General features: G+C 41.7%; 1 protein-coding gene across 1 annotated transcript; it reads left to right on the top strand.

Annotated features, from left to right (window-relative positions):
• Window positions 1–12405: 12405 nt before the first annotated feature.
• Window positions 12406–16590, top strand: LOC149446138 (toll-like receptor 7). The gene has a single exon (XM_089652899.1). The coding sequence runs from the start codon at window positions 12534–12536 to the stop codon at window positions 15666–15668; it is 3135 nt and encodes a 1044-aa protein (XP_089509025.1). The 5' UTR covers window positions 12406–12533; the 3' UTR covers window positions 15669–16590.
• The last annotated feature ends 11089 nt before the right edge of the window (window positions 16591–27679 follow it).

The raw sequence follows: 27679 nt of genomic DNA, 5'->3' as shown, positions 1-27679 counted from the left end.
GGCAAGTACTTTACCTCTCTAAACTTATTTCTGTTGCCTCTTTGCTGTGTTATTGCTCTCTGTGTATTTATATATATATATTGGTTACTTTTTTTTCTGTAAATATTTTCATTGCACCCTTTTGACCTTTTTAGTGATAAATATTTCTTTCTGAAAGTGTTGAACTGTTTCTAAAGCTCCTTAATGCAACTTACGAATTCATGCCGCTGAAGAACGCTACTGTGTGTGTTTAACCCTCTGTATAACCTGTCTGCGGTGACAGTGGTATACAGACCATTATCTAACCATCATAGTGTTATTGCAGATATTGCTGAGTTTCCTCTTTCTCTATACAAAAAGGAGGTGGTGGCAGTGTGAAGGGTTTATTGCGTAATTAACCTGACTCCGTAACAATCGCGCTCAGGCTGCTGGTACATCGATTTGAGGTCCAGTGAGCTATAAAATCGTTGTGCAGGGTGCAGCTGGGCGTGGCATTGTTACACACATGACATCATGGCTTTAGATTGACTAGTCCTTCAGTCACGAGTTTGGTGAGAAGGGCGGGAGTCTGACGTCGCGATTGTCACAATTTTCTGTGTCATTGGACACAGCGACCACGGAGATTGCCGGGTGCGTGCCTCTGGACGTGCGCAGGAGGGCGCGTTCTGGGAGGACATCATATGGTGCTCTGCCAAAACTGGACAACCGCACTCTAGCCATCATTCGGCTATAGCGCAGCTGGCAAGTGGTAAAGTGGTTTTGAAGCCTAAACAATTTTTAGCTTTTCTTTCATTTCTTACATTAAGGTAAAAAATGTTTCAATAAAAGTGTCGCCCTCTCACCCCCACTGTGCCCATTTGCAGCAGCTCTCACTTCCCGGTCTCACAGGCTTCTCTGAGGCAGCGCGAGCATGCTGTCAATCAAATCCTGTGATGAGGGAGCAGGGGTGGGGGGGTGGATGGTGTCTATAGACACAGACAGTGCAGCTCAGAATCGAGCCCGTAAGTGACACATGGGAAGCAGCTTCCTATAGTGCAAATGATAAAAAATGGTGTAGCACTATATAACTAAATACACAAATGACACCATAACAGCTAATGATGAATATAAATAATAAATAAATAGATAAATAATAAATAAAGGATATGTAAGTGATAGATCCTTAGAAGGATCTAGTGATAAGTGTCTTCAGCAGTGATACTGGTATAAAGTGCATATACAAACTGGTCCCAATCGTGGGCCTTCATAAAGTGCAAACAACCAATCCCAACTGGGAAATATTCCCCCAAACACTAAGTGACTTGAAATGGTGGATCCCAAATGCGGGATATATATATACAGTGGGGATCGAAAGTTTGGGCACCCCAGCTAAAAATTTGTATTAATGTGCATAAAGAAGCCAAGGAAAGATGGAAAAATCTCCAAAAGGCATCAAATTACAGCTTAGACATTCTTATAATATGTCAACAAAAGTTAGATTTTATTTCCATCATTTACACTTTCAAAATAACAGAAAACAAAAAAATGGCGTCTGCAAAAGTTTGGGCATCCTGCAGAGTTAATATCTTGTACTGTCCCCTTTGGCAAGTATCACAGCTTGTAAATGCTTTTTGTAGCCAGCCAAGAGTCTTTCAATTCTTGTTTGAGGTATCTTTGCCCATTCTTCCTTACAAAAGTCTTCCAGTTCTTTGAGATTTCTGGGCCGTCTGTCACGCACTGCTCTTTTAAGGTCTATCCATAGATTTTCAATTATGTTGAGGTCAGGAGATTGTGAAGGCCATGGCAAAACCTTCAGTTTACGCCTCTTGATGTAATCCCCCGTGGATTTTGAGGTGTGTTTAGGACCATTATCCATTTGTAGAAGCCATCCTCTTTTTAACTTCAGCTTTTTCACAGATGGCACCAAGTTACCATCCAAAATTTGCTGAAATTTTATTGAATCCATTTTTCCTTCTACTCGTGAGATGTTCCCTGTACCACTGACTGCAACACAACCCCAAAGCATGATTGATCCAACCCCATGCTTAACAGTTGAACAGAGGTTCTTTTCATTAAATTCTGTGCCCCTTCTCCAAACGTACCTTTGCTCATTCCGGCCAAAAAGTTCAATTTTAACCTCATCGGTCCACAGAACTTGTTTCCAAAATGCATCAGGCTTGTCTATATGTTCATTTGCAAAGTTCAAACGATGATTTTTGTGGTGAGGACGTAGAAGAGGTTTTCTTCTGATGACTCTTCCATGAAGACCATATTTGTACAAGTATCTCTTTATAATGGAATAGTGTACCACAACTCCAGTGTCTGCCAGATCTTTCTGGAGGGATCGTGCAGTCAAACGTGGGTTTTGACTTGTTTTTCTCACAACCCTGCGAGCTGTTCTGTCTGATATTTTTCTTGGTCTTCCAGATCTTGCTTTAACTTCCACTGTTCCTGATGACTGCCATTTCTTAATTACATTCCGAACAGAGGATATTGACATCTGAAAACGCTTTGCTATCTTCTTATAGTCTTCTCCAGCTTTGTGAGCGTCAACTATTTTCAGTTTTCTAGACAACTGCTTAGAAGAACCCATGGTGCTGATTGTTGGGGCCCTCTACTGACCCCAGGCCCTCGGGCAGTGCCCGAGTTCCCAAATGGTCAGTCCGCCCCTGGTTTTACTGAATATGTAGCAACACAGTTTATCAGCACAGCAGACATGAAGCAGTGTCCATCCCTAACTAATAATTAATGCAAGCTGGCCAGGTTCATACATTTCCAGATAGCAAAGTCCACTCAGTAAAAGTTCAGTGCTGGTAGGTTCCTAGTCCAGGGAGAGCCCCAGCAGGGTGGCCCAGAAGAGAGCCACGTGCTCCAGTAGGACTACATGTTGCAGCAAATTTCCATCTGTAAATCCCATGTGGAAGAGAGCTCTGAACCCTCCCTTGAATTTATGCGACTTGCAGCATGGGACAGGTCTCAGAAAGACCTCCTAGACACAGTTACCACTTCCCATCCTAGGCAACAAGTAACTGTCTGCATAATACACAGTGCATTACAAAGTAAAGTAAATTAGAACTTGATTATGGTTCACATTATAATAAGCAACAGGAACTTTACATTATACACAGAAATAACAGTAATGAAAAAATAAAGTAACATTTATTTTTACTCCTGTAAGCACCTGCTTGCAGGCAGGGCTTGTATGTGGCCATGGTGCAGAGGCATCAAACCACAACAATTTTCTTAGATTTTCTGTTTTATGCTGCTGAATATTTGGTTTGGAAAATGATCATTATAATACATGTTCAGATGGGTTTAAAAGGCAAGGTACTTAAAGTGCCGCTATACTCAATTTTTTTACATCATTCGTTCTAAAACATCAAGTATACCATGGCTTTGTTTTTAAAGTCTGGTGGTCCAGTTCCTGATGCCCAGCCTGAGGGTCTTGTTTGTGATACGCAGCCTGAGGATCGTGTTCCTGATGCCCAGCCTAGTTGTCATGCTCCTGATGCCCAGCCTGGTAGTCCTGATGCCCAGCCCAAGAGTCTCATGCCCGATAACCCGTCTGCCTCAGGTGGTCCTCTGTAAAAGATCCTGTCTGCCTGTGACGGTCCTATGCCTGACAACCTGCCTGCCTCTGATGGTCTTATTAAAAACAGTAATAACCTGCGCTTAGGTTGCTAAAAATTGATGACAAGCAGCTAACACAATTGTTGACAACAAAGCAATAATAGACATAAACATGAAATGCTACGCTAATCATCCCAAACAAATCAAATAACATAAAACATAGTAATAAAAGTCCAAATGTGTAGTCCTCAAAAGGTATCTACTAGGAACACTTGGAGCTCCCCAAACAAGTGCATCTAAAGGAATAGTGATGCCAGTAAGAGAAAGGATCCTTCACCATCAAACTTCACATACAGTGAAGGAAATAAGTATTTGATCCCCTGCTGATTTTGAATGTTTGCCCACTCACAAAGAAATTATCAGTCTAAAAATTGAATGGTATGTGTATTGTAACACAGAGACAGAATAGCAACAAAAAATTCAAAAGAAATGCATGTCTAACAAATTATGCACTGACTTAGTGCTTGGTGGCAAATCCCTTGTTGGCAATCACAGAGGTCAGACGTTTCCTGTAGTTGGCCACCAGGTTTGCACACATCTCAAGAGGGATTCTGGCCCACTCCTCTTGGCAGATCCTCTCCAAGTCATTAAGGTTTGGTGGCTAACGTTTGGCAACTTGAATTTTCAGCTCCCTCCACAGATTTTCAATCGGATTAAGGGCTGGAGACTGGCTAGGCCACTCCAGGACCTTAATGTGCTTCTTCTTGAACCACTCCTTTGTTGCCTTGGCTGTGTGTTTTGGGTCATTGTCATGATGGAACACCCATCCATGACCCATTTTCAATGACCTGGCTGAAGGAAGAAGGTTGTCACCCAAGATTTGACGGTACATTGCCCCGTCCATCATCCCTTTGATGCAGTGCAGTGTCCTGTCCCCTTAGCAGAAAAACACCCCCAAAGCAGAATGTTTCCACTACTATGTTTGACAGTTGGAATGGTGTTCTTGGGGTCATAGACAGCATTCCTCCTCCTCCAATCACGGCGCGTTGAGGCCAAAGAGCTCAATTTTGGTCTCATCTGACCACAACACTTTCAGCCAGTCCTCCTCTGCATCATTCAAATATTCAGTGGCAAACTTCAGATGGGCCTGGATATGTGATTTCTTGAGCAGAGGGACCTTGCAGGCACTGCAGGATTTCAATCCTTGTTGGCTTAGTGTTACCAATTGTTTTCTTGGTGACTGTGGTCCCAGCTGCCTGGAGGTCATTGACAAGATCCTCACGTGTAGTTCTGGGATGATTCTTCATTGTTCTCATGATCATTGACACTCCACGAGGTGAGATCGTTCATGGTGCACCAGACCTAGGGAGACTGACAGTTGTTTTGTGTTTCTTCCATTTGCGAATGATTGCACCAACTGTTGTCACCTTCTCATCAAGCTGCTTAGCGATCGTTTTGTAGCCCAGTCCAGCCTTGTGTAGTTCTACAATCTTGTCCCTGACATTCTTGGACAGCTCTTTGGTCTTTCCCGTGGTGGAGATGCTCCTCCGCCTTTTGCCCAACCTGCCTCTGATGCTCCTCCACCTACTGCCCAGCCTGCCTCTGATGCTCCTCTGCCTGCTGCCCAGCCTACCTCTGATGCTCCTGTGCTCACTGCCCAGTCTGCCTCCAATGGTTTTGTTCCTGCTGCTCAGCTAGTCTTCAGTACCAGAGTTTTGGTCTCATCATCCTATTGCTGTGTCTCCATGTTTGTTGCACGCTTGGTATGTGTTGCCCATCTGGTCAAAGTTTCCTAATGCTTCTCCGCCTTAGTCCCTCTTGTGGCCATTTGTTTCTGTTGCGCCAAGGCCTGATAGTCCAGATACCCACTTTGGAAGTGAGAGCTGCATTCTCTAGTTCAGCCCTGATAACAGAGGTCTTCTTGGAAAGGACAGAGTTCCATCTGAGCCTTGCCCTGACCTAGGTGGTAGCTCTACAATCCCATGTGCATTAGGGAACCCTTGCTATGTGACCAATGCTTTGGGTAGACTGGCGTGGTGTAGAGCAGTCTTTGGAAACCAAGATGTGGAAAGTCCAGTCAGGGTAACTGTATGGACCACATGGACTTTCAGGTCAAAGGCAGAATGGAGTTTCCAGAAGCCTGGGTCACCTGTAGTGGCACTGTTGTTGGAAGGGTGTAGTTCCAGTGGCCTCCAGCAGGTGTCTACCAGCAGCCAGGCTTTCCAAGTAAGTAGGCTGAACCTTACATCAGCTGCTGGGAAGGATTTAAGCCCGCTCATAACTGAGGTTCAGTGCTTTAGTGTTCTTCCTGCAAGCCGTGTCCCTGCCTGATCCTGATTCTTGTTCCTGTGCCTGCGCCTGAAACCTGCTCCTTTCCCTGCTTCCCTTGTTTCCTGTCTCTGTCCTGGCTTTTCCCTGCTTATGGATGTTCCCTCCATTTGTACATAGTCAGGTTGTTATTTGGGTTGCTACACTTTCATGGTTATTTTTCACTGATATTGTTCATGGTTTACTGGTGCTGGTGTTGGAATTGTATTATTTGCCTACATAAACTTTATTCAGCTTCCTTCAGTCTGATTCTTGAACTCTTAAATTGCAGCCCACTGATCTGGTCATCCTTGCTGGATACCTGTATCCCTTGCAGATCTTACCAAGTCTCAACTACTGCCTAAAGGAGTTTGTGCCCCTGATGCTGCAGGGGTGGCGTTACTGCAGGTGTCGGTTGAAATGAACTCCATGTCTACTACTTGAGTTCATGGACTTTGGCTAGCAGAGCCTGAACTCAAACATTTGAATGACTATTGCTACGCACTGCTGAAGTGTCCCTGGCTAGGGAAGTTGCCATCACAGCAAGTCATATCTTAACACAGATGTCCAGATAGCTTAGAATAGCTAGGATGTCTGTTTTTCTGTCTTACAGGGCTCTGGATAGATCTTCGTGGCAAGACAAAGCCATGTGTATATACAGTATATGTACATACATGCTTTAGTTCTTTAATTAATGTTGCATATGCTCTTTTATTCCTAATATGGGCTTGGCGATGTATATACCTGGATTGTGAAAGGTTACCCTCAAAGGGGTGGCCCTTCAATATTGTAGTCTGTAAATATAGTGCTTTGTTGGGTTCATATATATTTGGACACAGGCACAATTTTAGTTTTTTTTCAGGTATTTACCAAAACATATTCAAGCTATAGTTATATAATGGATATGGGCTGAAAGTGCACACTCTCAGGATTCATTTGAGGGTATGTACATCCAAATTGGAGGAAGGATTTAGGAATTACAGCTCTTAGAGCATTAGAGCAGCCACCCCCGCTTTTCAAGGGACCAAAAGTAATTAGACAATTGAATATAATCATAAATAGAATGTTCATTTTTAATATTTTGTTGAGAATCCTTTACTGGCCATGACTGCCTGAAGTCTAGAACCCATGAACATTACCAAAGACTGGGTTTCCTCCTTTCTGATGCTTTGCGAGGCTCTAACTGCAGCTGTCTTCAGTTGTTCTTTGTGGGTCTTTCTGCCTTTAGAATTTGGTTGAGATCAGGTGATTGACTTGGCCATTGCAGAATATTCCACTTCTTTTCCTTCAAAAGTTCCTGGGTTACTTTTGCAGTGTGTTTTGGATCACTGTCCATCTGTACTGTGAAGCATCGTCCAATCAACTTTGCTGCATTTGGCTGAATCTGGGCTGACAGTGTTTCTCTAAACACTGCAGAATTCATCCGGCTCCTTCTGTCTTCTGTCACATCATCAATAAACACCAAGGACCCAGTGCCACTGGAAGCCATGCATGCCCATGCCATCACACTGCCTCCACCATGTTTTACAGATGAAGTTGTGTGCTTTGGATCATGAACTGTTCCAAGCCTTCTCCACGCTTTTTTCTTCCCATCATTCTGATACAGATTAATCTTAGTTTCATCCATTCAAAGAATGCTTTTCCAGAACTGGTCTGGCTTTTTTAGAAAAGTCTAATCTGTCTTTTCTATTCTTCAGGCTTATGAATGGTTTGCACCTTTTGGTGAACCCTCTGTATTTGCACTCGTGAAGTCTTCTCTTGATTTGTACACTTTGACAATGATACGTCCAACTCCTGGAGAGTGTCCTTCACTTGTCTGGATGTTGTGAATGGGTTTTTCTTTACCAGTGGCTAAATGGTTAGCACTTCTGCCTGGCAGTACTAGGGTCGTTGGTTCGAATCCCAGCCACAGCACCTCCTGCCTGGAGTTTGCATGTTCTCCCTGTGCCTGCGTGGGTTTCCTCTGGGTACTCCGGTTTCCTCCCACACTCCAAAGACATGCTGGTAGGTTAATTGGATCCAGTCTAAATTGGCCCTTGTATATGAATGTGAGTTAGGGACCTTAGATTGTACGCCCCTTGAGGGTTAGGGACTGATGTGAATGTACAATATATATGTAAAGCGCTGCGTAAATTGATGGCGCTATATAAGTGCCTTAAATAAATAATAGCATAGAGAGGATCCTATGTTACTGAGCTCACCAGTGAGCTCTTCTTTCCTCAGAATGTACCAAACTGTTGATTTGCTGCTATCTCTCTGATGGATTTGTTTAGTTTTTGAAGCCTTACAATGACCAGTTTCACTTGCACAGACAGCTCCTTTGAACGCATGATGTAGGTTCACAGCAATAAATTCCAAATGCAGATACACTTAGAATCAGACCTTTTACCTGCTTAATTGATGAAGAAATAATGAAGAAGTAGCCCACACCTGGCCATGAAACAGCTTTTGATTCAATTGTCCAATTACTTTTGGTCCCTTAAAAAAGGGGGGGTGGCTTAAGAGCTGTAATTCCTAAACCCTTCCTCCAATTTGAATGTATATCCCTCAAATGAAACCTGAGAGTGTGCACTTTCAGCCCATATCCATTATATAATTATAGCTTGAATATGATTTGGTAAATATCTGAAATATCTAAAATTGTGCCTGCGTCCAAATACAGTCAGGTCCATAAATATTGGGACATCAACACAATTATAACATTTTTGGCTCTATACACCACCACAATGATTTTGAAATGAAACAAACATGAAGTGCTTTAACTGCAGACTGTCAGTTTTAATTTGAGGGTATTTACATCCAAATCAGGTGAACGGTGTAGGAATTACCACAGTTTGCATATGCGCCTCCCACTTGTTAAGGGACCAAAAGTAATGGGACAATTGGCTTCTCAGCTGTTCCATGGCCAGGTGTGTGTTATTCCCTCATTATCCCAATTACAATGAGCAGATAAAAGGTCCAGAGTTCATTTCAAGTGTGCTATTTGCATTTGGAATCTATTGCTGTCAACTCTCAAGATGAGATCCAAAGAGCTGTCACTATCAGTGAAGCAAGCCATCAATAGGCTGAAAAAACAAAACAAACCCATCAGAGAGATAGCAAAAACATTAGGCGTGGCAAAAACAACTGTTTGGAACATTCTTAAAAAGAAGGAACGCACCGGTGAGCTCAGCAACACCAAGAGACCCGGAAGACCACGGAAAACAACTGTGGTGGATAACCGAAGAATTCTTTCCCTGGTGAAGAAAACGCCCTTCACAACAGTTGGCCAGATCAAGAACACTCTCCAGGAGGTAGGTGTATGTGTGTCAAAGTCAACAATCAAGAGAAGACTTCACCAGAATGAATACAGAGGGTTCACCATAAGATGTAAATCATTGGTGAGCCTCAAAAACAAGAAGGCCAGATTAGAGTTTGCCAAACGACATCTAAAAAAGCCTTCACAGTTCTGGAACAACATCCTGTGGACAGATGAGACCAAGATCAACTTGTACCAGAGTGATGGGAAGAGAAGAGTATGGAGAAGGAAAGGAACTGCTCATGATCCTAAGCATGCCACCTCATCAGTGAAGCATGGTGGTGGTAGTGTCATGGCGTGGGCATGTATGGCTGCCAAAGGAACTGATTCTCTTGTATTTATTGATGATGTGACTGCTGACAAAAGCAGCAGGATGAATTCTGAAGTGTTTCGGGCAATATTATCTGCTCATATTCAGCCAAATGCTTCACAACTCATTGGATGCCGCTTCACAGTGCAGATGGACAATGACCCAAAGCATACTACAAAAGCAACCAAAGAGTTTAAGGGAAAGAAGTGGAATGTTATGCAATGGCCAAGTCAATCACCTGACCTGAATCCAATTGAGCATGCATTTCACTTGCTGAAGACAAAACTGAAGGGAAAATGCCCCAAGAACAAGCAGGAACTGAAGACAGTTGCAGTAGAGGCCTGGCAGAGCATCACCAGGGATGAAACCCAGCGTCTGGTGATGTCTATGCGTTCCACACTTCAGGCTGTAATTGACTGCAAAGGATTTGCAACCAAGTATTAAAAAGTGAAAGTTTGATTTATGATTATTATTCTGTCCCATTACTTTTGGTCCCTTAACAAGTGGGAGGCATATATGCAAACTGTTGTAATTCCTACACCGTTCACCTGATTTGGATGTAAATACCCTCAAATTAAAGCTGACAGTCTGCAGTTAAAGCACATCTTGTTTCATTTGTTTCATTAAAATCCGTTGTGGTGGTGTATAGAGCCAAAAATGTTAGAATTGTGTCGATTCCCCAATATTTATGGACCTGACTGTATATATAGACCTAACTGTACAGTATATTATATGTACAGTTAGTGTAGGGCTCAGCTAGGAAGTGTGGTTACTGCTTATTCGTGGCTCCCACCAATTCATCAAATTTTGGGGGGGGGGGGGGTAGGATGAGGGGGTTAATGAATGGCTCTACCAGCCAGTTTATGTACATATATGTAGATATGGTACAGAAAATGTGTATATTTCTATTTTTGTACATCTAATTTTATTTGTACATACTTTGTTTTCTATTGTTTCCCTACTCTCCTCCAAGTTAGTGGGATACTCCACCCATTTTTGGTGTAAAAAGTATTTGTAGGAGCCATTGGCTTGGGCCAGTAAGGTTTTGGCCTAATATTGGTGGAGGTGGAAGTAGCACCCTCCTAGGTAGGTGCTGGGATTAGATAACTAGGATTAGTAATGTTTTTCATAAGCAAATTTAGTTGCCCCTCTGTAGCCAGAGTGGCTGTAAATATTGTTAGGGAAAATCATGATTAACTTATTGTACTGAGTGAGCTGTGATCTTTTAGTGAGGTCTGTTCTGTGTGCTCAAGTGCTGCTAGTTGGCCTAGTGTCCTCTGTGTCCAGGAGACTGCAGAAGTTTCCAGTTGATAGGCAAAGAGATATGCAGTTAGCAGCAATAATATTGACATAGCCTCAGCCTATGCCTGAGTGAGGGGCTCCAAGGCACACTGGGTATCTGCATATATTCAATGAGCACACTGAGTTCTTGGTCTTTCCTGGCTTGGATTGCCCAAGCCTAAGATAGGGCACATAGCCCTTCCCGGGCTGCTGCTGCCGTAGGCCTCAGGTGGGCTACCTAAGGGCCTGAATTGCTGGACCTGGGTACTGCTACTCTGACTGAGGGTCTGTCTTCTGAAGGTCTGGTATCATGGAAGAAGGTGTCCAGTTGCACTTGGGCATTGTGAGTAAAGACATCAATAAAGATCGTAGAGACTGTGTGCTGTTTAACCCCCTCTGGGGCTAAGTAGTCAGCTGTAGGTTTAGCAAAGGAAATACTGGCTGCTGTTCTGAAGACTTTTGTCCATCTGCCCACTACTGTTTGAAGGGACAATGTTCGGGGCTCTAAAGAAGTTACTGATTGCTACTACATGTTGCTACTACTTAAAGCCTAAGTCCACTGTTTGATTCAAGAACGGACTTGGATATAGTTTGTTCTGAAGAGCCCTCAGTGTACATAGTTCCTATACTGGAGTATCCCACTCATCCCCATCCCTATTCTTCAAAAAAAACATCAACACAAAACAACACCCCTAGACTGATTCCAGTGAGTCTTATAGGAGTAGCACTACATTAGCAATACCTAAAATGAATCCTTAAAAGTAAAAAAACTCCATTAAAGTGGTAGCAAATTCCTATGTTAACTTCTACTGTTAACTTCTAAGAATCAGGCTTACCTCTAGGTACATAAATATATCCTAAATGTGTACCATTTAGGAGATATTCACATTGGTCAACGATGTCACCCGTGCACGTGCAGTGATGCTCTGCGTTCAGGGCACACATTATGCTGTGGAATGCAGAGAGCCCCATGGGAGTGACATAACCTTGGCCATTCAAAACCCTGAAGGAAGACTGGACAAAGATGGAAGCGCCAGGAGGAGCCATGGGAGCGCTGTGCTGGAGGGCCCCATTTGCAGGCAAAGCAATGCATACTAGCAGATTATGGGATAAACCTGCAGGAGGTGCCCATTTTTTTTTGGGGGGGGGGGGTTTACTACAGCTTTAAATAACATGCCTGTGTGATGAACTGACCATGGCTGTGACGTTCGCAAACTACTACAGCAACACTGATATTTACGACAATATCATAAAGCACCCGGGAATTCCATTCATCTATAACAACTCCTTATCCTAGATGGTAGTCTAATAGAGGACACCCACACAATAAGGGATGGGGGTTCCTCCATAATTCTTACCAGACCATTCGGGTCAGGATTTAAGGCGGGACATCACTTATAAGTGAAGAAAAAAGCATGGGATGCCCCCCAAAAATCCATACCAGACCTGAACTGCCTGGTATAAATTGGGGGAAACCCCTACTTAATTTTTTTTTTCTATTCCCTGCTCCTTTGCCCACATTGCCAGGGATTCCAAATAACTGAATAGGGTTGGGTGACATCAGTTGTTTAGGACTCAATGGTGCCGGAACCTGCCAGTATCTTTGACAACCATTGAAAGCAGGAAGCATTCATGTATGATAGCATAAACATTATTGATGTCATGTTACTAGAATAAAAAAATTTATAGTGGTGGGTGTTTAAAACATAAGGATAATGTAATGTTTCACTATTGAATAGGGGATAGTTTTGTTTAATTCTGTTTTATTTTTGGTTGTTGTAACAATATTTTCTTTTTTTTTCTTTTCAGATGTTTTCAGTATACAGATCAGGACTACCGTTCCTCTTCTGCTCCTTCCTTTTTTTTTTGAGACTGCTAGCAGCCAGTTGGTTCCCTAAAAGTTTACCTTGTGATGTAATTGAAGATGGCATTGCTGTTGCTGTAGAGTGCACTAATCGAAGTCTGAAGGCAATCCCACCACAAATACCTAGAAACACCACAAATTTGACATTAAATATCAACCATATTGAAGAAATCACACCAGATTCATTTTCCCACTTTAGCCAGCTGGTTGAAATTGGATTTAAATGTAACTGTATACCCATAAAGTTAGGTCCTAAGGATCTCATTTGCGAACAGAAACTATCCATTAAGGATGGTAGTTTTGCTTCACTACATCATTTGCGATCACTTTTTTTGGATGGTAATCAACTTTTACAGTTCCCAAAAGGCCTACCACCACATCTACGACTTTTGAGTCTTGAAGCTAATAGCATATTTTCAATTTACAAAAAAAATCTTTCTGAAATACGCAATATTGAGATGTTATATTTAGGGCAGAACTGTTATTACAGAAATCCATGTAATGTCAGTTTTTACATTGAAAAAGAAGCATTTAAAGATTTAACTCATTTGACACTTTTATCCCTGAAAGGAAATAATCTGTCTTATGTGCCTGGAAGCTTTCCAGTTAGTCTCAAGGAACTATACATCTATAATAACAGAATACAGTCAGTTCAAGAATATGATTTTCAAAACCTGACTAACTTAGAAGTTCTTGACCTAAGTGGAAATTGCCCTCGTTGTCACAATACTCCATTCCCTTGTATTCCATGTCCAAACCACGCTTCAATCTCTATCCATGAAAAAGCCTTTGATTCACTAAAAAGCTTACACACTCTTCGTTTGCAAGGTAACTCTCTTCGCAATATCCCCAGTAGATGGTTTAAAAACATTCATAATCTTCAAGTACTTGACCTCTCTCAAAATTTTCTAGCCCATGAAATTAGGGAAGCAAAATTTTTGAAGCATGTACCAACACTGAAAACATTGGATTTTTCATTCAATTATGAGCTTCAGCAATATCAGCCGGATCTGCAGTTACCCAAACGGTTTTCCAGTTTAAAATCTTTGGAAATTTTGAGATTTCGCGGGTATGTTTTTCAAGAATTGAGGAAAAGTAACCTTGAGCCATTGCTGAATTTAAAAAATCTTACGGTTTTGGATCTTGGTACAAATTTTATCAAAGTGGCAGACTTCAGCTTGTTTCAGAAGTTTAGTTCACTAAAAACAATATCACTTGCTAATAATAAAATTTCCCCAGCAGATGAACTAACTGTTTCCGCTTGTTCAAACATCAAATCATCTTCTGCAAAATATAATTATGCACCATTTCGAGATGTCCATTATTTTAACTATGATGAGCAAGCCCATCATTGTAGATTTAATATTAATGAGGAATCAAAGACTCAGATATTTGCTACTGAGAACTGTCAAATATATGGTCAAATGTTAGACTTGAGCCAAAACAATATTTTTTTCATCAGAGCTAGTGACTTTAAAGATCTTAGTTTTATAAAATGCCTTAATATGTCAGGTAATGTAATTAGTCAGGCACTGAATGGAACAGAGTTTGCAAGTTTAAAACATTTAAAATATTTAGATTTTTCTAACAATCGCATCGATCTTCTCCATTCAAGTGCATTTGAGGAACTTCAAGAACTGGAGGTCTTAGATCTTAGTTCCAACCAACATTATTTCCTAGCTGAAGGAATAACACATATGCTAAACTTCACAGCCAACCTACGACACCTAAAGAAACTAATGATGAACTGGAATGAAATATCAACTTCAACCAACTATGAAATGGTTAGCCAGTCAATCCAAACCCTGGAGTTCAAAGGAAATCGCTTAGATATTTTATGGAGAGATGGAGATACAAGATTCACAAATTTCTTTAACAATTTAACTGCACTGCAAAAGTTAGATATTTCTTATAATGCACTAACGTTTATTCCTTCTAAAGTATTTGAGGGTCTGCCTGCAAATCTTAGTGAACTTTGTCTAGCTAATAACAATTTTAAAACTTTCAGCTGGGAAGTGCTATGTTTTTTAGAAAAGCTTCAAATTTTAGATATCAGCAACAATCATTTGACTGCTGTGCCATATGAACTATCTAACTGTGCTCATTCTATTAAAGCACTTATTTTAAGCAATAACAAAATAAAAGCTATAACTACAAATTTTCTCAGAAATGCAGTCAACCTGAAGTATCTGGACCTAAGTTACAACAAAATCAGTTTTATTGGTAAATCCAGCTTTCCTGATAATGTTCTTTCAAACTTAGAGATACTGGTTATACAAGGCAACCCATTTAAATGTAACTGTGAACTTGTCTGGTTTGTCTCCTGGATAAACAGCACAAATGTCACTATCCCATATCTGGTACCTGATGTGTCTTGCGCTGGACCTGGTACACACAGAGGAAAGAGTCTAATATTCTTGGATTTATATACTTGTGGAATAGAACATTGGAATTTGTTTTTATTTTCTTGTTCATCCTCCCTTGTTATCTGCTTACTGGTGGTCTGCACTTCAAGTCACCTTTTCTACTGGGATTTTTGGTACGCCTACCACATACTGAAAGCAAAGGTAAAGGGATATCAGAAACTGCCAAAGTTTTGTTATGATGCTTTTATTGTCTATGATAGCACAGATTATGCAGTTTCAGATTGGATTTTTAATGTGTTAATTAAAACTCTTGAAAAACGGGAAGAAAAAATGTTCAATCTGTGTTTAGAAGAAAGAGACTGGCTGCCCGGAAAACCATTTTTGGATAATCTTTCAGAAAGTATCCAGCTCAGTCGGAAAACTGTGTTTGTGCTTACAGATAAGTATACCACAAGTGGAAATTTTAAGACTGCCTTCTACATAGCACACCAACGTCTTATTCAGGAAAAAGTGGATGTCATCATTTTGATATTGCTTGAGAAAACTTTACAGAAGTCCAAGTACCTTCGACTGAGGAAGAGGTTGTGTGGGAACTCTGTTTTATACTGGCCTGCTAATCCTAACATCCACAATTATTTTTGGAACAGTTTAAAAAATGCATTAAGAACTGATAACAAAATGGCATATGATAGACTTTTTAAAGATATTATATAATTCACAGTATGTTTCACACCTCAACAAAGATACATAGAAAACTACTTTTTTGGGTACCCAAAAACACACGTTTTGGAGCTTCTTGTAATCATATTTCCTTCTAGTTACTCTACAAATCCACTAAATGTAGGTTAACAGCAGGGGCGGACTGACAACTCATGGGGCCCCTGGGCAATAGGGGATCATGGGGCCCCTGTGTCCTTGCCCAAACTCAAAAAACCTATGAAAAAGGTACCAGGGGCATCTTATGGGGCCCCCTACTGACCCCGGGCCCTCGGACAGTGCCCGAGTTTGCAAATATTCAGTCTGCCCTTGGTTAACAGTATATAATCTGCTGTTAACTAATGGAGGCAAGTTATTTATTTTGCATTAAAGATTAGTATTGAAGAAATCTGTGAGTAGACAGTTTGACTAATAAGGCTTTTAGATCATTTAATTACAGTTTTTTTAACCAAACAAAAAATGAGAATGGGAAAATAGGAGTAATGCTTGAAGACTGAGATATGATGTGGATCCAGCATGATGAATGAAAGCTTTTGGGTGTAAAATAAGGTGTAAAACTCAACTAAAGATACTTTAGCCCTTTAGTAGTAGGTGTATTAAACTGGTTTATTCAAGTATGATTATTTACAGCTTCTAAACTTTAGTTCCCCATGGGCCAGAATGAAGATTGAAGATTCATTTATAATGAGATTTATCAAAGGAGTTTGTTCACTAAATTATTTAAGTTTTGATATCTAGGTAGTACATTTAATTTCAGCTCTTAGTCATGAGTATAATGTATGAGTATTGTCCAATGTAAAGTTTAAAAGCCCACTGGATCATATTCAGCATCCATTCCATGGCAGTAAAAAAACTTAACACTTAAAGTTTATTCATTGTAAAGTCATTCATGCTGCTGTAATTAAAAAAAGAATTCCCCTAAACAGTGTAATTAGTCACCGCTCAAGCAGAAAAAAGGATACAATCTTTTACAATACAATAAATGAAAAAAGTTACCTAAGTATTGTTCAAAGCTGAACTAGTGATATAACATAACCCAAATACAATGAGGTTGATTTATACAAGGCAAATAGGCTTTTGACTTTACAAGGGATTATTTTGTTGCAAAAGCCTTGACACTGCAGAAAAACTGCAGAAGCTTGCTCACCAGCAACGAAGCAGAAAAGGAATGACATCTCAGTGGTCTGCCCAGAGAGGGCGATATTCCATAGGAAAGGTAAGAAGGCACCTAGAGATCCTGGCAATGCTGGCAAGTTGTTGCCAATGACAAAATGACTCCTCCCACATCAACTCCCCAAATTTGAAAAACTTTAATTACAATCCTTTCAAGTTTAGATTAGACTGGGTCTCCCAAGGGAGTGTTGATATTTATGTATATATACAGGTGAAACGTGAAAAATTAGAATATCATGCAAAATTTCATTTATTTCAGTAATGCAACTTAAAAGGTGAAACTAATATATGAGATAGACTCATTACATGCAAAGCAAGATAGTTCAAGCCGTGATTTGTCATAATTGTGATGATTTTGGCTTGCATCTCATGAAAACCCCAAATCCACAATCTCAGAAAATTAGAATATTACATGCAATCAATAAAACAAGGATTGCACATAGAACAATATCGGACCTCTGAAAAGTATAAGCATGCATATGTACTCAGTACTTGGTTTGGGCCCCTTTTGCAGCAATTACTGCCTCAATGCGGCGTGGCATGGAAGCTATCAGTCTGTGGCACTGCTGAGGTGTTATGGAAGATCAGGATGCTTCAATAGCGGCCTTCAGCTCTTCTGCATTGTTCGGTCTCATGTCTCTCATCTTTCTCTTGGCAATGCCCCATAGATTCTCTATGGGGTTCAGGTCAGGCGAGTTTGCTGGCCAATCAAGCACAGTAATCCCATGGTCATTGAACCAGGTTTTAGTGCTTTTGGCAGTGTGGGCAGGTGCCAAGTCCTGCTGGAAAATGAAGTCAGCATCCCCATAAAGCTCATCTTCGGAAGGAAGCATGAAGTGCTCCAAAATCTCCCGGTAGACGGCTGCATTAACCCTGGACTTAATGAAGCACAGTGGACCAACACCAGCAGATGACATGGCTCCCCAAATCAACACAGACTGTGGAAACTTCACACTGGACTTCAAGCATCTTGCAGTGTGTGCCTCTCCATTCTTCCTCCATACTCTGGGTCCTTGGTTTCCAAATGAGATGCAAACATTGCTCTCATCAGAAAAGAGGACTTTGGACCACTGAGCTACAGACCAGCTCTGTTTTTCTTTAGCGCAGGTAAGATGCTTCTGATGTTGTTTGTTGTTCAGGAGCGGCTTGACAAGAGGAATACGACATTTGAAGCCCATGTCCAGGATCTGTCTGTGTGTGGTGGCTCTTGATGCACTGACTCCAGCCTCAGTCCACTCCTTGTGAAAGTCCCCAACACTTTTGAATGGCCTTTTCCTGACAATCCTCTCCAGGCTGCAGTCATCCCTGCTGCTTGTGCACCTTTTTCTTCCACACTTTTCCCTTCCACATAACTTTCTATTAATGTGCTTTGATACAGCACTTTGGGAACATCCAACTTCTTTTGCACTTACCTTTTGAGGCTTTCCCCACCTTATGGAGGGTGTCAATGATGGTTTTCTGCACAACTGTCAGGTCAGCCGTCACCATGATTGTGATTCCAACTGAACCAGACTGAGAGACCATTTAAAGGCTCAGGAACCCTTTGCAGGTGTTATGGCTTAATTAGCTGATTAGAGTAGGACACTTTGAGCCTAGAATATTGCACCTTTTCACAATATTCGAATTTTCTGAGATTGCGGATTTGGGATTTTCATGAGCTGTAATCATCACAATTATGACACATTACGGCTTGAACTTTCTTGCTTTGCATGTAATGAGTCTATCTCATATATTAGTTGCACCTTTCAAGTTGCATTACTGAAATAAATGAACCTTTGTACGATATTCTAATGTTTTGAGTTTCACCTGTACTTGGTTATGGTTAAACAGTTTTAGCTTTTAAAGGGTGGTGTTTGCGTATTTTTTGCTTTATATTATTTTTGCTTTGAAGCATTTTGTCAGGTAAAATGGAAATATTTCATATATATCACCTGCCTCCAGTAGATGTTGCAGAACTCTAAATTTTGAGTTGGTTTCCTGCTAAGCTGTGCACAGCCTGGAGTTTGATCACCAATTAATTATCTCTTTTTACAATACATAAACAACTGAATGAGTCAGGTGAAGGACACATCCCTATTACTGGTTCTATCTCATATGTACTGTAGCTCTGTGGATTGTCAAAGACCCTCAAACAGTGAGCAGTTAGTAGGACTCTCTTTTTTAAAGCTTTGTGATCTCCTAAAAAATGTCATGGAAGCACCTTGTCATGGCATTTATATTTATTTGTAAAATAAAGATTATATTTAATAATAAAAATATATGAAAACAAATGTAAAGCAATTAAATAATGACAAATCCTTTAATTTTCCCTGTAAATATTATTTATTATTTGATATGCTAGAATATTATTTTAACTGTCCCTGCAGTCATCATAAAGTAGTCCTTTATACATCTATATTACCTTATACATGTTTGTACATGTACTGCATATGTACAGTATCTCACAGAAGTAAGCACACCCCTCACATTTTTGTAAATATTTGATTCTGTCTTTTGTGACACCACTGAAGACATGACACTTTGCTACAATGTAGAGTAGTGAGTGTACAGCTTGTATAACAGTGTAAATTTGCTGTCCCCTCAAAATAACTTAACACACAGCCATTAATGTCTAAACCACTGGCAACAAAAGTGAGTACACCCTTAAGTGAAAATGTCCATATTGGGCCGAAAGTTTCAATATTTTGTGTGGCCACCATTATTTTCCAGCACTGTCCTAACCCTCTTGGGCATGGAGTTCACCAGAGCTTCACTGGTTGCCACTGGAGTCCTCTTCCACTCCTCCATGATGACATCACGGAGCTGGTAGATGTTAGAGACCTTGCACTCCTCCACCTTTCATTTGAGGATGCCCTACAGATGCTCAATAGGGTTTAGGTCTGGAGACATGCTTGGTCAGTCCATCACCTTTACCCTCAGCTTCTTTAACAAGGCAGTGGTCGTCTTGGAGGTCTGTTTGGGGTTGTTATCATGTTGGAATATTGCCCTGCGGCCCAGTCTCTGAAGGGAGAGGGTCATGCTCTGCTTCAGTATGTCACAGTACATGTTGGCATTCATGGTTATCTCAATGAACTGTAGCTCCCCAGTGGCGGCAGCACTCATGCAGCCCCAGACCATGACACTCCCACCCCCATGCTTGACTGTAGGCAAGACACACTTGTCTTTGTACTCCTCACCTTGTTGCCTTTACACACGCTTGACACCATCTGAACCAAATAAGTTTATCTTGGTCTCATCAGACCACAAGACATGGTTCCAGTAATCCATGTCCTTAGTCTGCTTGTCTTCAGCAAAGTACAGGCTTTCTTATGCATCATGTTTAGAAGTGGCTTCTTTCTGGGACGACAGCCATGCAGACCAATTTGATGCAGGGTGCAGCGTATCGGCTGAGCACTGACAGGCTGACCCCCCCCCCCCCCCCCCCTTCAACTTCTACAGCAATGCTGGCAGCACTCATATGTCTATTTCTCAAAGACAACCTCTGGATATGACACAGCGCAAGTGCACTCAACTTCTTTGGTCGACCATGGTGAGGCCTGTTCCGAGTAGAACCTGTCCTGTTAAACCACTGTATGGTCTTGGCCACCGTGCTGCAGCTCAGTTGCAGGGTCTTGGCAATCTTGTTATAGCCTAGGCCATCTTTATATAGAGCAACAATTCTTTTTTTCAGATCCCCAGAGAGTTCTTTGCCATGAGGTGTCCTGTTGAACTTCCAGTGACCAGTATGAGAGAGTGAGAGCGATTAACACCAAATTTAACACACCTGCTCCCCATTCACACCTGAGACCTAGTAACACTAACGAGTCACATGACACCAGGGAGGGAAAATGGCTAATTGGGCCCAATTTGGACATTTTCACTCAGGGGTGTACTCACTTTTGTTGCCAGCGGTTTAGATATTAATGGCTGTGTGTTGAGTTATTTTGAGGGGACAGCAAATTTACACTGTTATTCAAGCTGTACACTCACTACTTTACGTTGTAGCAAAGTGTAATTTCTTCAGTGTTGTCACATGAAAAGATACAATAAAATATTTATAAAAATGTGAGGGGTGTACTCCTGTGAGATACTGTATCTCTTCTATCATCCATTGATTGTTATATAAACAAAAATCTTCTCTGCTCAAGCACAAAATATACAATCAAAAAGTGAATCATTAACCCTTTGATATATAAGCGCCTACTTGCAATTCTAGAACTCAGTTCTAGCTGTTAGGAAGTAAAAAGTGCATAAATACCTTTTTGGATATGTTACTGTATATTGTAGACGTGTCATTTTATTCTTGCTTCCTCAAGTACTAAAGATCAGGGGGATGAGTAACCTAGGAGGAGGTCTGAAGAGGTTTCCCTTACAAGACACACTCCTACAGCACGTTGAATGTTTGTCATGGACAACTAGCAGGGAACAAAAGCCTCTCTGTTAGATCCACCAGTCAATGATAATGATGTAGGCATGGAAGAGGAGAGGGAGGGCTTGCCATTCAACATTCCCCCAAAAGTGACAAAAAACAGTCGTGGGTGCCTAGAGCCTAGAATAGAAGATATAGGAAGTGAATGGCTTCCACTTACACCCAAGGAACATGCACAGTAAACGTGGCACACAATAGAAAGAGGATCGGCTGTTATTGCTTTGCCAGAAAAAAAAAGGAAGATAATATAAATGGCAGGATCAACCAGGTATTTAGTACTTTTTCAGAGCTTTTGGTAGAAGGTAAATAATGTAATGTTATAAAAAAAAAGCACACTGAAAAAAAGTTTGGGTTTAATTTCACTTTAGGTCCCTTTCACACAAAGGCGGACCTGATTGGACGATTTATTCACCCCTATGGACCAGCAGGTGTAAACAGACTTTTGTCCATTTACATCTGCTTACCTTCAATCCTGTCCAACAAAAATAAATGGAAGGAGATCCGTCCCCTTCCATCTAGGTGGACCAGATGGGAGGGTAGTCGGATGTAAATGAATAGTGAAGTCTGTTTAATCCTGGCTACCCGCAGAGCAGGCTCTGTCTCTGTCCCCTCTGCATAAACTTTGCAGACACTGACCTGTCATCCACCTGCTCTGCTCTGATCAGTGGATCCTCTGATGATCAAAACGGAATCCACTCTGTGTGAAAGAAGCCTAAAACAAATGCTACTAGCTAGAGGTAGGTCTAGGTTTTGAGAGGTCTTAGGCAAAACTTAGACATGAGGTCCCATTCAAGCCCATAATGGGAAAAATAATTAAAGCAATAAAAATGGCTGCAGAAAGATGCATGGATGTAGCAGACAGAAAGCCTTCCTGGAATATTAGAGTATGGTGGAGGCAGCCTCCCTCAAAGCACATAGGTGATCAGCACCACTTCCAGGGGACTCTCCTCACAAATGCAGTCAATACAACATCTGGGAACCAGCGAGGTGACAACTGTCCAGGAACTTCCCCTGTGCCCTGGGAGAATAGAGAGGGGGTGTCAATGAGTCATTCCACATCCATAGAGGGAGAAGAGTGGGGGGATCCCAGCACAATGCTGATTAAATGTGGCTCCCCAGAGAGACATGCTGCAATATGTAAAGTGTTCAATCTTGTCCTGAGTGCTGGTTACTACCCTCAAGTTTGGAACCAAGGCCTCATAACACCTATCCATAAGAGTGGAGACCAGTATGATCCGGCCAACTACAGAGGGATAAGTGTCAGCAGCACACTGGGGAAATACTCAACAGTATCCTTAACAAAAGGATCCTCAACTTCCTGATGCAACAAAACGTCCTCAATAGGAGTCAGGTGGGGTTCATGCCAAATCACCACACTGCAGACCACATCTACACCCTGGACAGTCTCATCAAGAACAATGTCCACAATACAAAACATGGAAAGATATTTGCCTGTTTTGTGGACTTTAAGAAGGCCTTTGACTCAGTGTGGCACCCAGGCCTGTTCCTGAAACTATTGGAGAGTGGAATAGGAGGGAAAACATATGATGTCATCAGGAGTTTATATACAGAGAACAGCTGCAGAGTAAAGGTGAACAGGAAAAGAATAGAGCACTTCTGGCAGGCCCGTGGAGTCAGACAGGGCTGAAGCCTAATTCCAACCCTCTTCAACACCTACATCAATTAACTGGCTGCATAGTTACATAGTTAGTCTGGCTGAAAAAGACAAAAGTCCATCCAGTTCAACCATTAAAAAAAAAAGGTATAATCTATATCCACAGTTGATCCAGAGGACGGCAAAAAACCCAGCAAAGCACGACCCAATTTGCTCCTGCGGGGAAAAAAAAAATTCTTTCTGATCCCCCAAGAGGCAATTGGATATTCCCTGAATCAATGTTACCTATAAATATTAGTATCCAGTTATATTCTGTGTATCTAGGAAAGAATCCAGGCCTTTTTTAAAGCAATCCACTGAGCTGGCCAGAACTAACTCTTGAGGGAGTCTATTCCACATTTTCACAGCTTTCACTGTGAAGAAACCTTTCCGTGTTTGGAGATTTCATTTCTTTTCCTCCAGGCATAAAGAGTGCCCCCTTGTCCTCTGTGATGACCTCAGGGTGAATAACTCTACACTAAGTTCACCATGTTCATCATGAACCACTGATGTATTTATACATGTTGATCATATCCCCCCTTAATCTCCTCTTCTCAAGAGAGAATACATTCAGTTCCTCTAATCTTTCCTCATAGCTGAGCTCCTCCATGCCTCGCATCAGCTTAGTTGCCCTTCTCTGTACTTTCTCCAGTTCCCCAATGATCTTTTTGTGAATTGGTGCCCAAAACTGAACTGCATATGCCAGATGAGATCTTACTAATGATTTGTACAGCGGTAATATGATATCTATCTCTGGAGTCTATACCTCTTTTAATACAAGAGAGGATTTTGCTCGCTTTAGAAACCGCAGCTTGGCATTGCATGCCATTATTAAGCTTGTGATCTACCAGAACTCCCTGATCCTTCTCCACCATTGATTCCCCCAGTTGTACCCCCCCCCTAGTATGTATGATGCATGCATATTCTTAGCCCCCAAGTTCATAACCTTACATTTATCTACATTAAACCTCATTTGCCACATAGTTGCCCAATTACACAGTGCATTGAGGTCAGCTTGTAAATTGAAGACATCCTGTAAGGACGTTATTCCACTGCACAGCTTGGTGTCATCTGCAAAGACTGAAATGGGATTTTTAATCTCAGACCCTATATAGTTTATAAATATATTAAAAAGTAAGGGTCCCAATACTGAACCTTGGGGTACACCACTAACAACCCTAGACCATTCAGAGTATGAATCATTAACTACTACTCTCTGAATACGGTCCTTTAGCCAGTTTTGTATCCATTTACATACAGATTTTTCCAAGTCCGTAGACTTTACTTTACACATTAGCCGTGTGCAGGGAACTGTGTCAAACACTTTTGCAAAATCCAAGTATACCACATCCACCACCACCCCTCTGTCCAAGGTTTTGCTCACCTCCTCATAAAAAGAAATCAGATTTGTTTGACAACTTCTGTCTTTCATGAATCCATGCTGTCTGTTGCTTAAAATATTTTTTTCCAGCAAGAACTCATCTATGTGGTCTCCAGTGTCTTCCCAACTATAGAAGTTAAACTAATATGTCTATAATTACTTGGTAAAGATTTTGACCGCTTTTTAACCACTTTCCCACCAGGCACTTTCGCCCCAATTCAATTTTCAGCTTTCAGCACTGTCACACTTTGAATGACAATTGCGCGGTCATGCAACACTGTACCCATATGACATTTTTATCATATTTTTGTGACAAATAGAGATTTATTTTGGTGGTATTTAATCACCGCTGGGTTTTTTTATTTTTTGATAAACCAAAAATAACTGAAAAATTGAAAAAAAAAATAGTTTTTTTTCTTAGTTTCTGTTATAAAATGTTGTAAATGAGTAATTTTTCTCTTTCACTGATGTGCGCTAATGAGGCTGCAGTGATGGGCACTGATAGGCTGCACTGATGTGCACTGATAGGCGGCACTGATGAGGAAGCAGTGGTAGGTGGCCCTGATGGGCATTGACAGGCATCACTGGTGGGCAGTCACAGACATCACTGATGGGCACTGAAAGGCAGTACTCATATATGGCACTGATAGATGGCACTGCTAGGCAGCACTGATATACGGAACTGACTGGCACTGATCGGCAGCACTGACTGGCACTGTTGGGTGGCACTGACGGGCACTGATAGGTAGCACTGATAGGCGGCACTGATTGGCAGCACTCATAGGCGACACTGACTGGCACTGATAGTTGGCACTGAAAGGCAGCTCATATGGGCACTGATATGTGGCATTGATGTGCACTGGTAGGCACTGATATCTGGCATTGATGGGCACTGACAGGTGGCATTGATGGGCAATGAGAGGTTGCATTGATGGACACTGACAGGTGACACTGATGGGGCTAAACTGATTATCAGTGCCCTGATGATCAGTGTAGATGTCCCATCTGAGGAATGCTGACTACCTGCTCTCCTCTCCTCTTGACAGCTCGTGAGGAGAAAAATGCCAATAACCGGTATTTCCTTATTTCCTTATTGATCAGCCGTGATTGGACACAGCTGATCACATGACAGAGGTTAAATATTGGCACGGCGTTGGCCTTATGCCAATCCAGTGGTACTATGCCAGTCCCTTAAAATTAGAAAAAATGGCTTTGGAATGACAGAGCTCAATTCTTTAAGGACCCGTGGGTGTATGCCATCCGGTCCAGGTGTTTTATTCACCTTTATTCAGTCTAAATATTTTTGGATCATATCAATTGTGAGCCAATGTGGATCATCTGGGGCTGTGCCAATACCAGGCCCATTATGGACAAGAGCTCCCCCATGCTCCTTTGTATACACAGAGCTGAAGAAGGTATTTAATAAATTTGCCTTCTCTTTGTCCCCAGTCACCCACTCTAGATTATTTTGTAAAAGGCCTACATGCTCGGACCGAACCTTTTTACTATTTATATATTTGAAGAATTTTTGGGGGTTGGTCCTGCTATCTTTTGCAATCTGTCATTCGTTTTCAATTTTTGCGGCCTTTATTTCCTTTTTGCATATTCTTTTATATTCTTTGTAATGTTTAAACGATAATGGCGTTCCTTCATTTTTATATTTAATAAAAGCTCTTTTCTTTTTTTTTAACTTTGGCCGTAAGCCACATAGGTTTGATTTTTAGCCTTTAAAATTTGTTTCCCATGGGAATATATTTTGCAGTGTGTTCACATACAGTCTTTTCGAAGAACTCCCATTTCTGTGTTGTGTTCATTGATGCCAATATTCCCTCCCAGTCTAAGTCTTGGAGAGCAGCTCTTAGCCTTGGAAAATTGCCACCCCCACATCTTCACCCAACTTCTTAGAGCTGCAGCTCTAGAATCCTCCTCAGCACTTGGACTGACTCTATATGACGCCAAGGTCAAGTTCCTGCTGTATGCGGATTACCTTCTACTACTGTCACCAACAGAGAAAGGCCTACAAGGCAGCCTGGAAGTGCTGGAGAAATACAGTGCCACATGGGCACTACCTATCAATTGAAAGACAAAGAAAATCATGGTGTTCCAAAGGAAGAACACAAAACAAACTACTGAAAGTGCCCTTCCTTTACATTAAACAACTGCACTCTTGATGAACCCCACAGCTAAACATACCTCATCCTAGAAATGAACCAATCAGGAAGTTTCAAGCCAGCCATTGAGGCCCTGAAAGACAAGGCATGCAGAACCTTCTACTCCATCAGGAGACAGCTGTACCACCTAAAACGACCAGTAAGAGTCTGGCTTAGAATCTTTGATATTGTTTTCACCCCAATCCTTCCTTATGGCAGTGAAATTTGGGGTTCTGTCACCTTCCCAGACCAAACCAAATGGGACTCCAGCCTGCCAGAAATATTTCATCTGGAATTCTGCAAGCAACTCCTCCAAGTCTATTGAAGCACCTCCAACAGTGCTTGTCGGTCTGAGCTAGGCAGATTTTCCTTGCTTCTCACAGTACAGAAGAGGGCACTATCATTCTGGGCCCATCTACATAACAGCAGTCCTAACTCATACCACCATAAGGCCCTACTGAGCAATAATGACCAGTCACAAACTCCAAAAAGCTAACGGTTTACCAGTCACTGCAGAGAGACTACAAACTGGCCCCATACCTGGAGGTGCTACAAGACCCCAAAGACAGACAGATCCTGAGCCAGTAAATACTGCATGCCCACAGCCTGGAAATTGAATCAGGACAGCACAGACAGACCTACAAACCTAGGGAGAGTAGACTGTTCCAGCAATGTGACCAGGGGGTCCTGGAAAATGATGACCACCTGCTACAGTGTCCCAAGTAGAGGGGGCACTGAGGAACATGAAAAACTGAGGACTTAATCCTTTACATGAACTCTTCCCCCTATACCCCTTTATATTACCCCTCACCCCCCTCCCCCTTTTCCCATACAAACTGCTTTGGCAATGCTAAAGTGGTATTTGGTCCTGCCAATAAAGCTCATTTGAATTGAATTGAACTGAATTGAATCGAATTGAAAGGGAGAGAGGGAGAGAAAGGGAGTGGAGAGAGGGAAGGGGGGGAGAGAGAGTGGGGTGAGAGAGAGGGGGAGAAAGAGAGGGAGAGGGGAGAGAGAGGGGGAGAGGGAAAGGGAGATGGTGCAGAGAGAGGGAGGAGAGAAAGGGAGAGGAGAGGAGAAAAGGAGATGAGAGAGAGGGGGGAGAGGAGAGAGAGAAAAAGGATGACTCCCAAGAAAAATATTTTGGGGAATGAAGAAATGAAATAACAAACTCCAAAATCTAACGGTTTACCAGTGACTGCAGAGAGACTACAAACTGGCCCCATACCTGGATGTGCTACA

This window comes from Staurois parvus, unplaced genomic scaffold (assembly GCF_062004578.1).
Source record: "Staurois parvus isolate SC_StPar_1 unplaced genomic scaffold, SC_StPar_1.0 ptg000696l, whole genome shotgun sequence".
In the NCBI taxonomy this organism is placed as follows: Eukaryota; Metazoa; Chordata; class Amphibia; order Anura; family Ranidae; genus Staurois; species Staurois parvus.
Note: the sequence above shows the minus strand (reverse complement) of the source record. Positions and strands in the feature narration are given on the sequence as shown.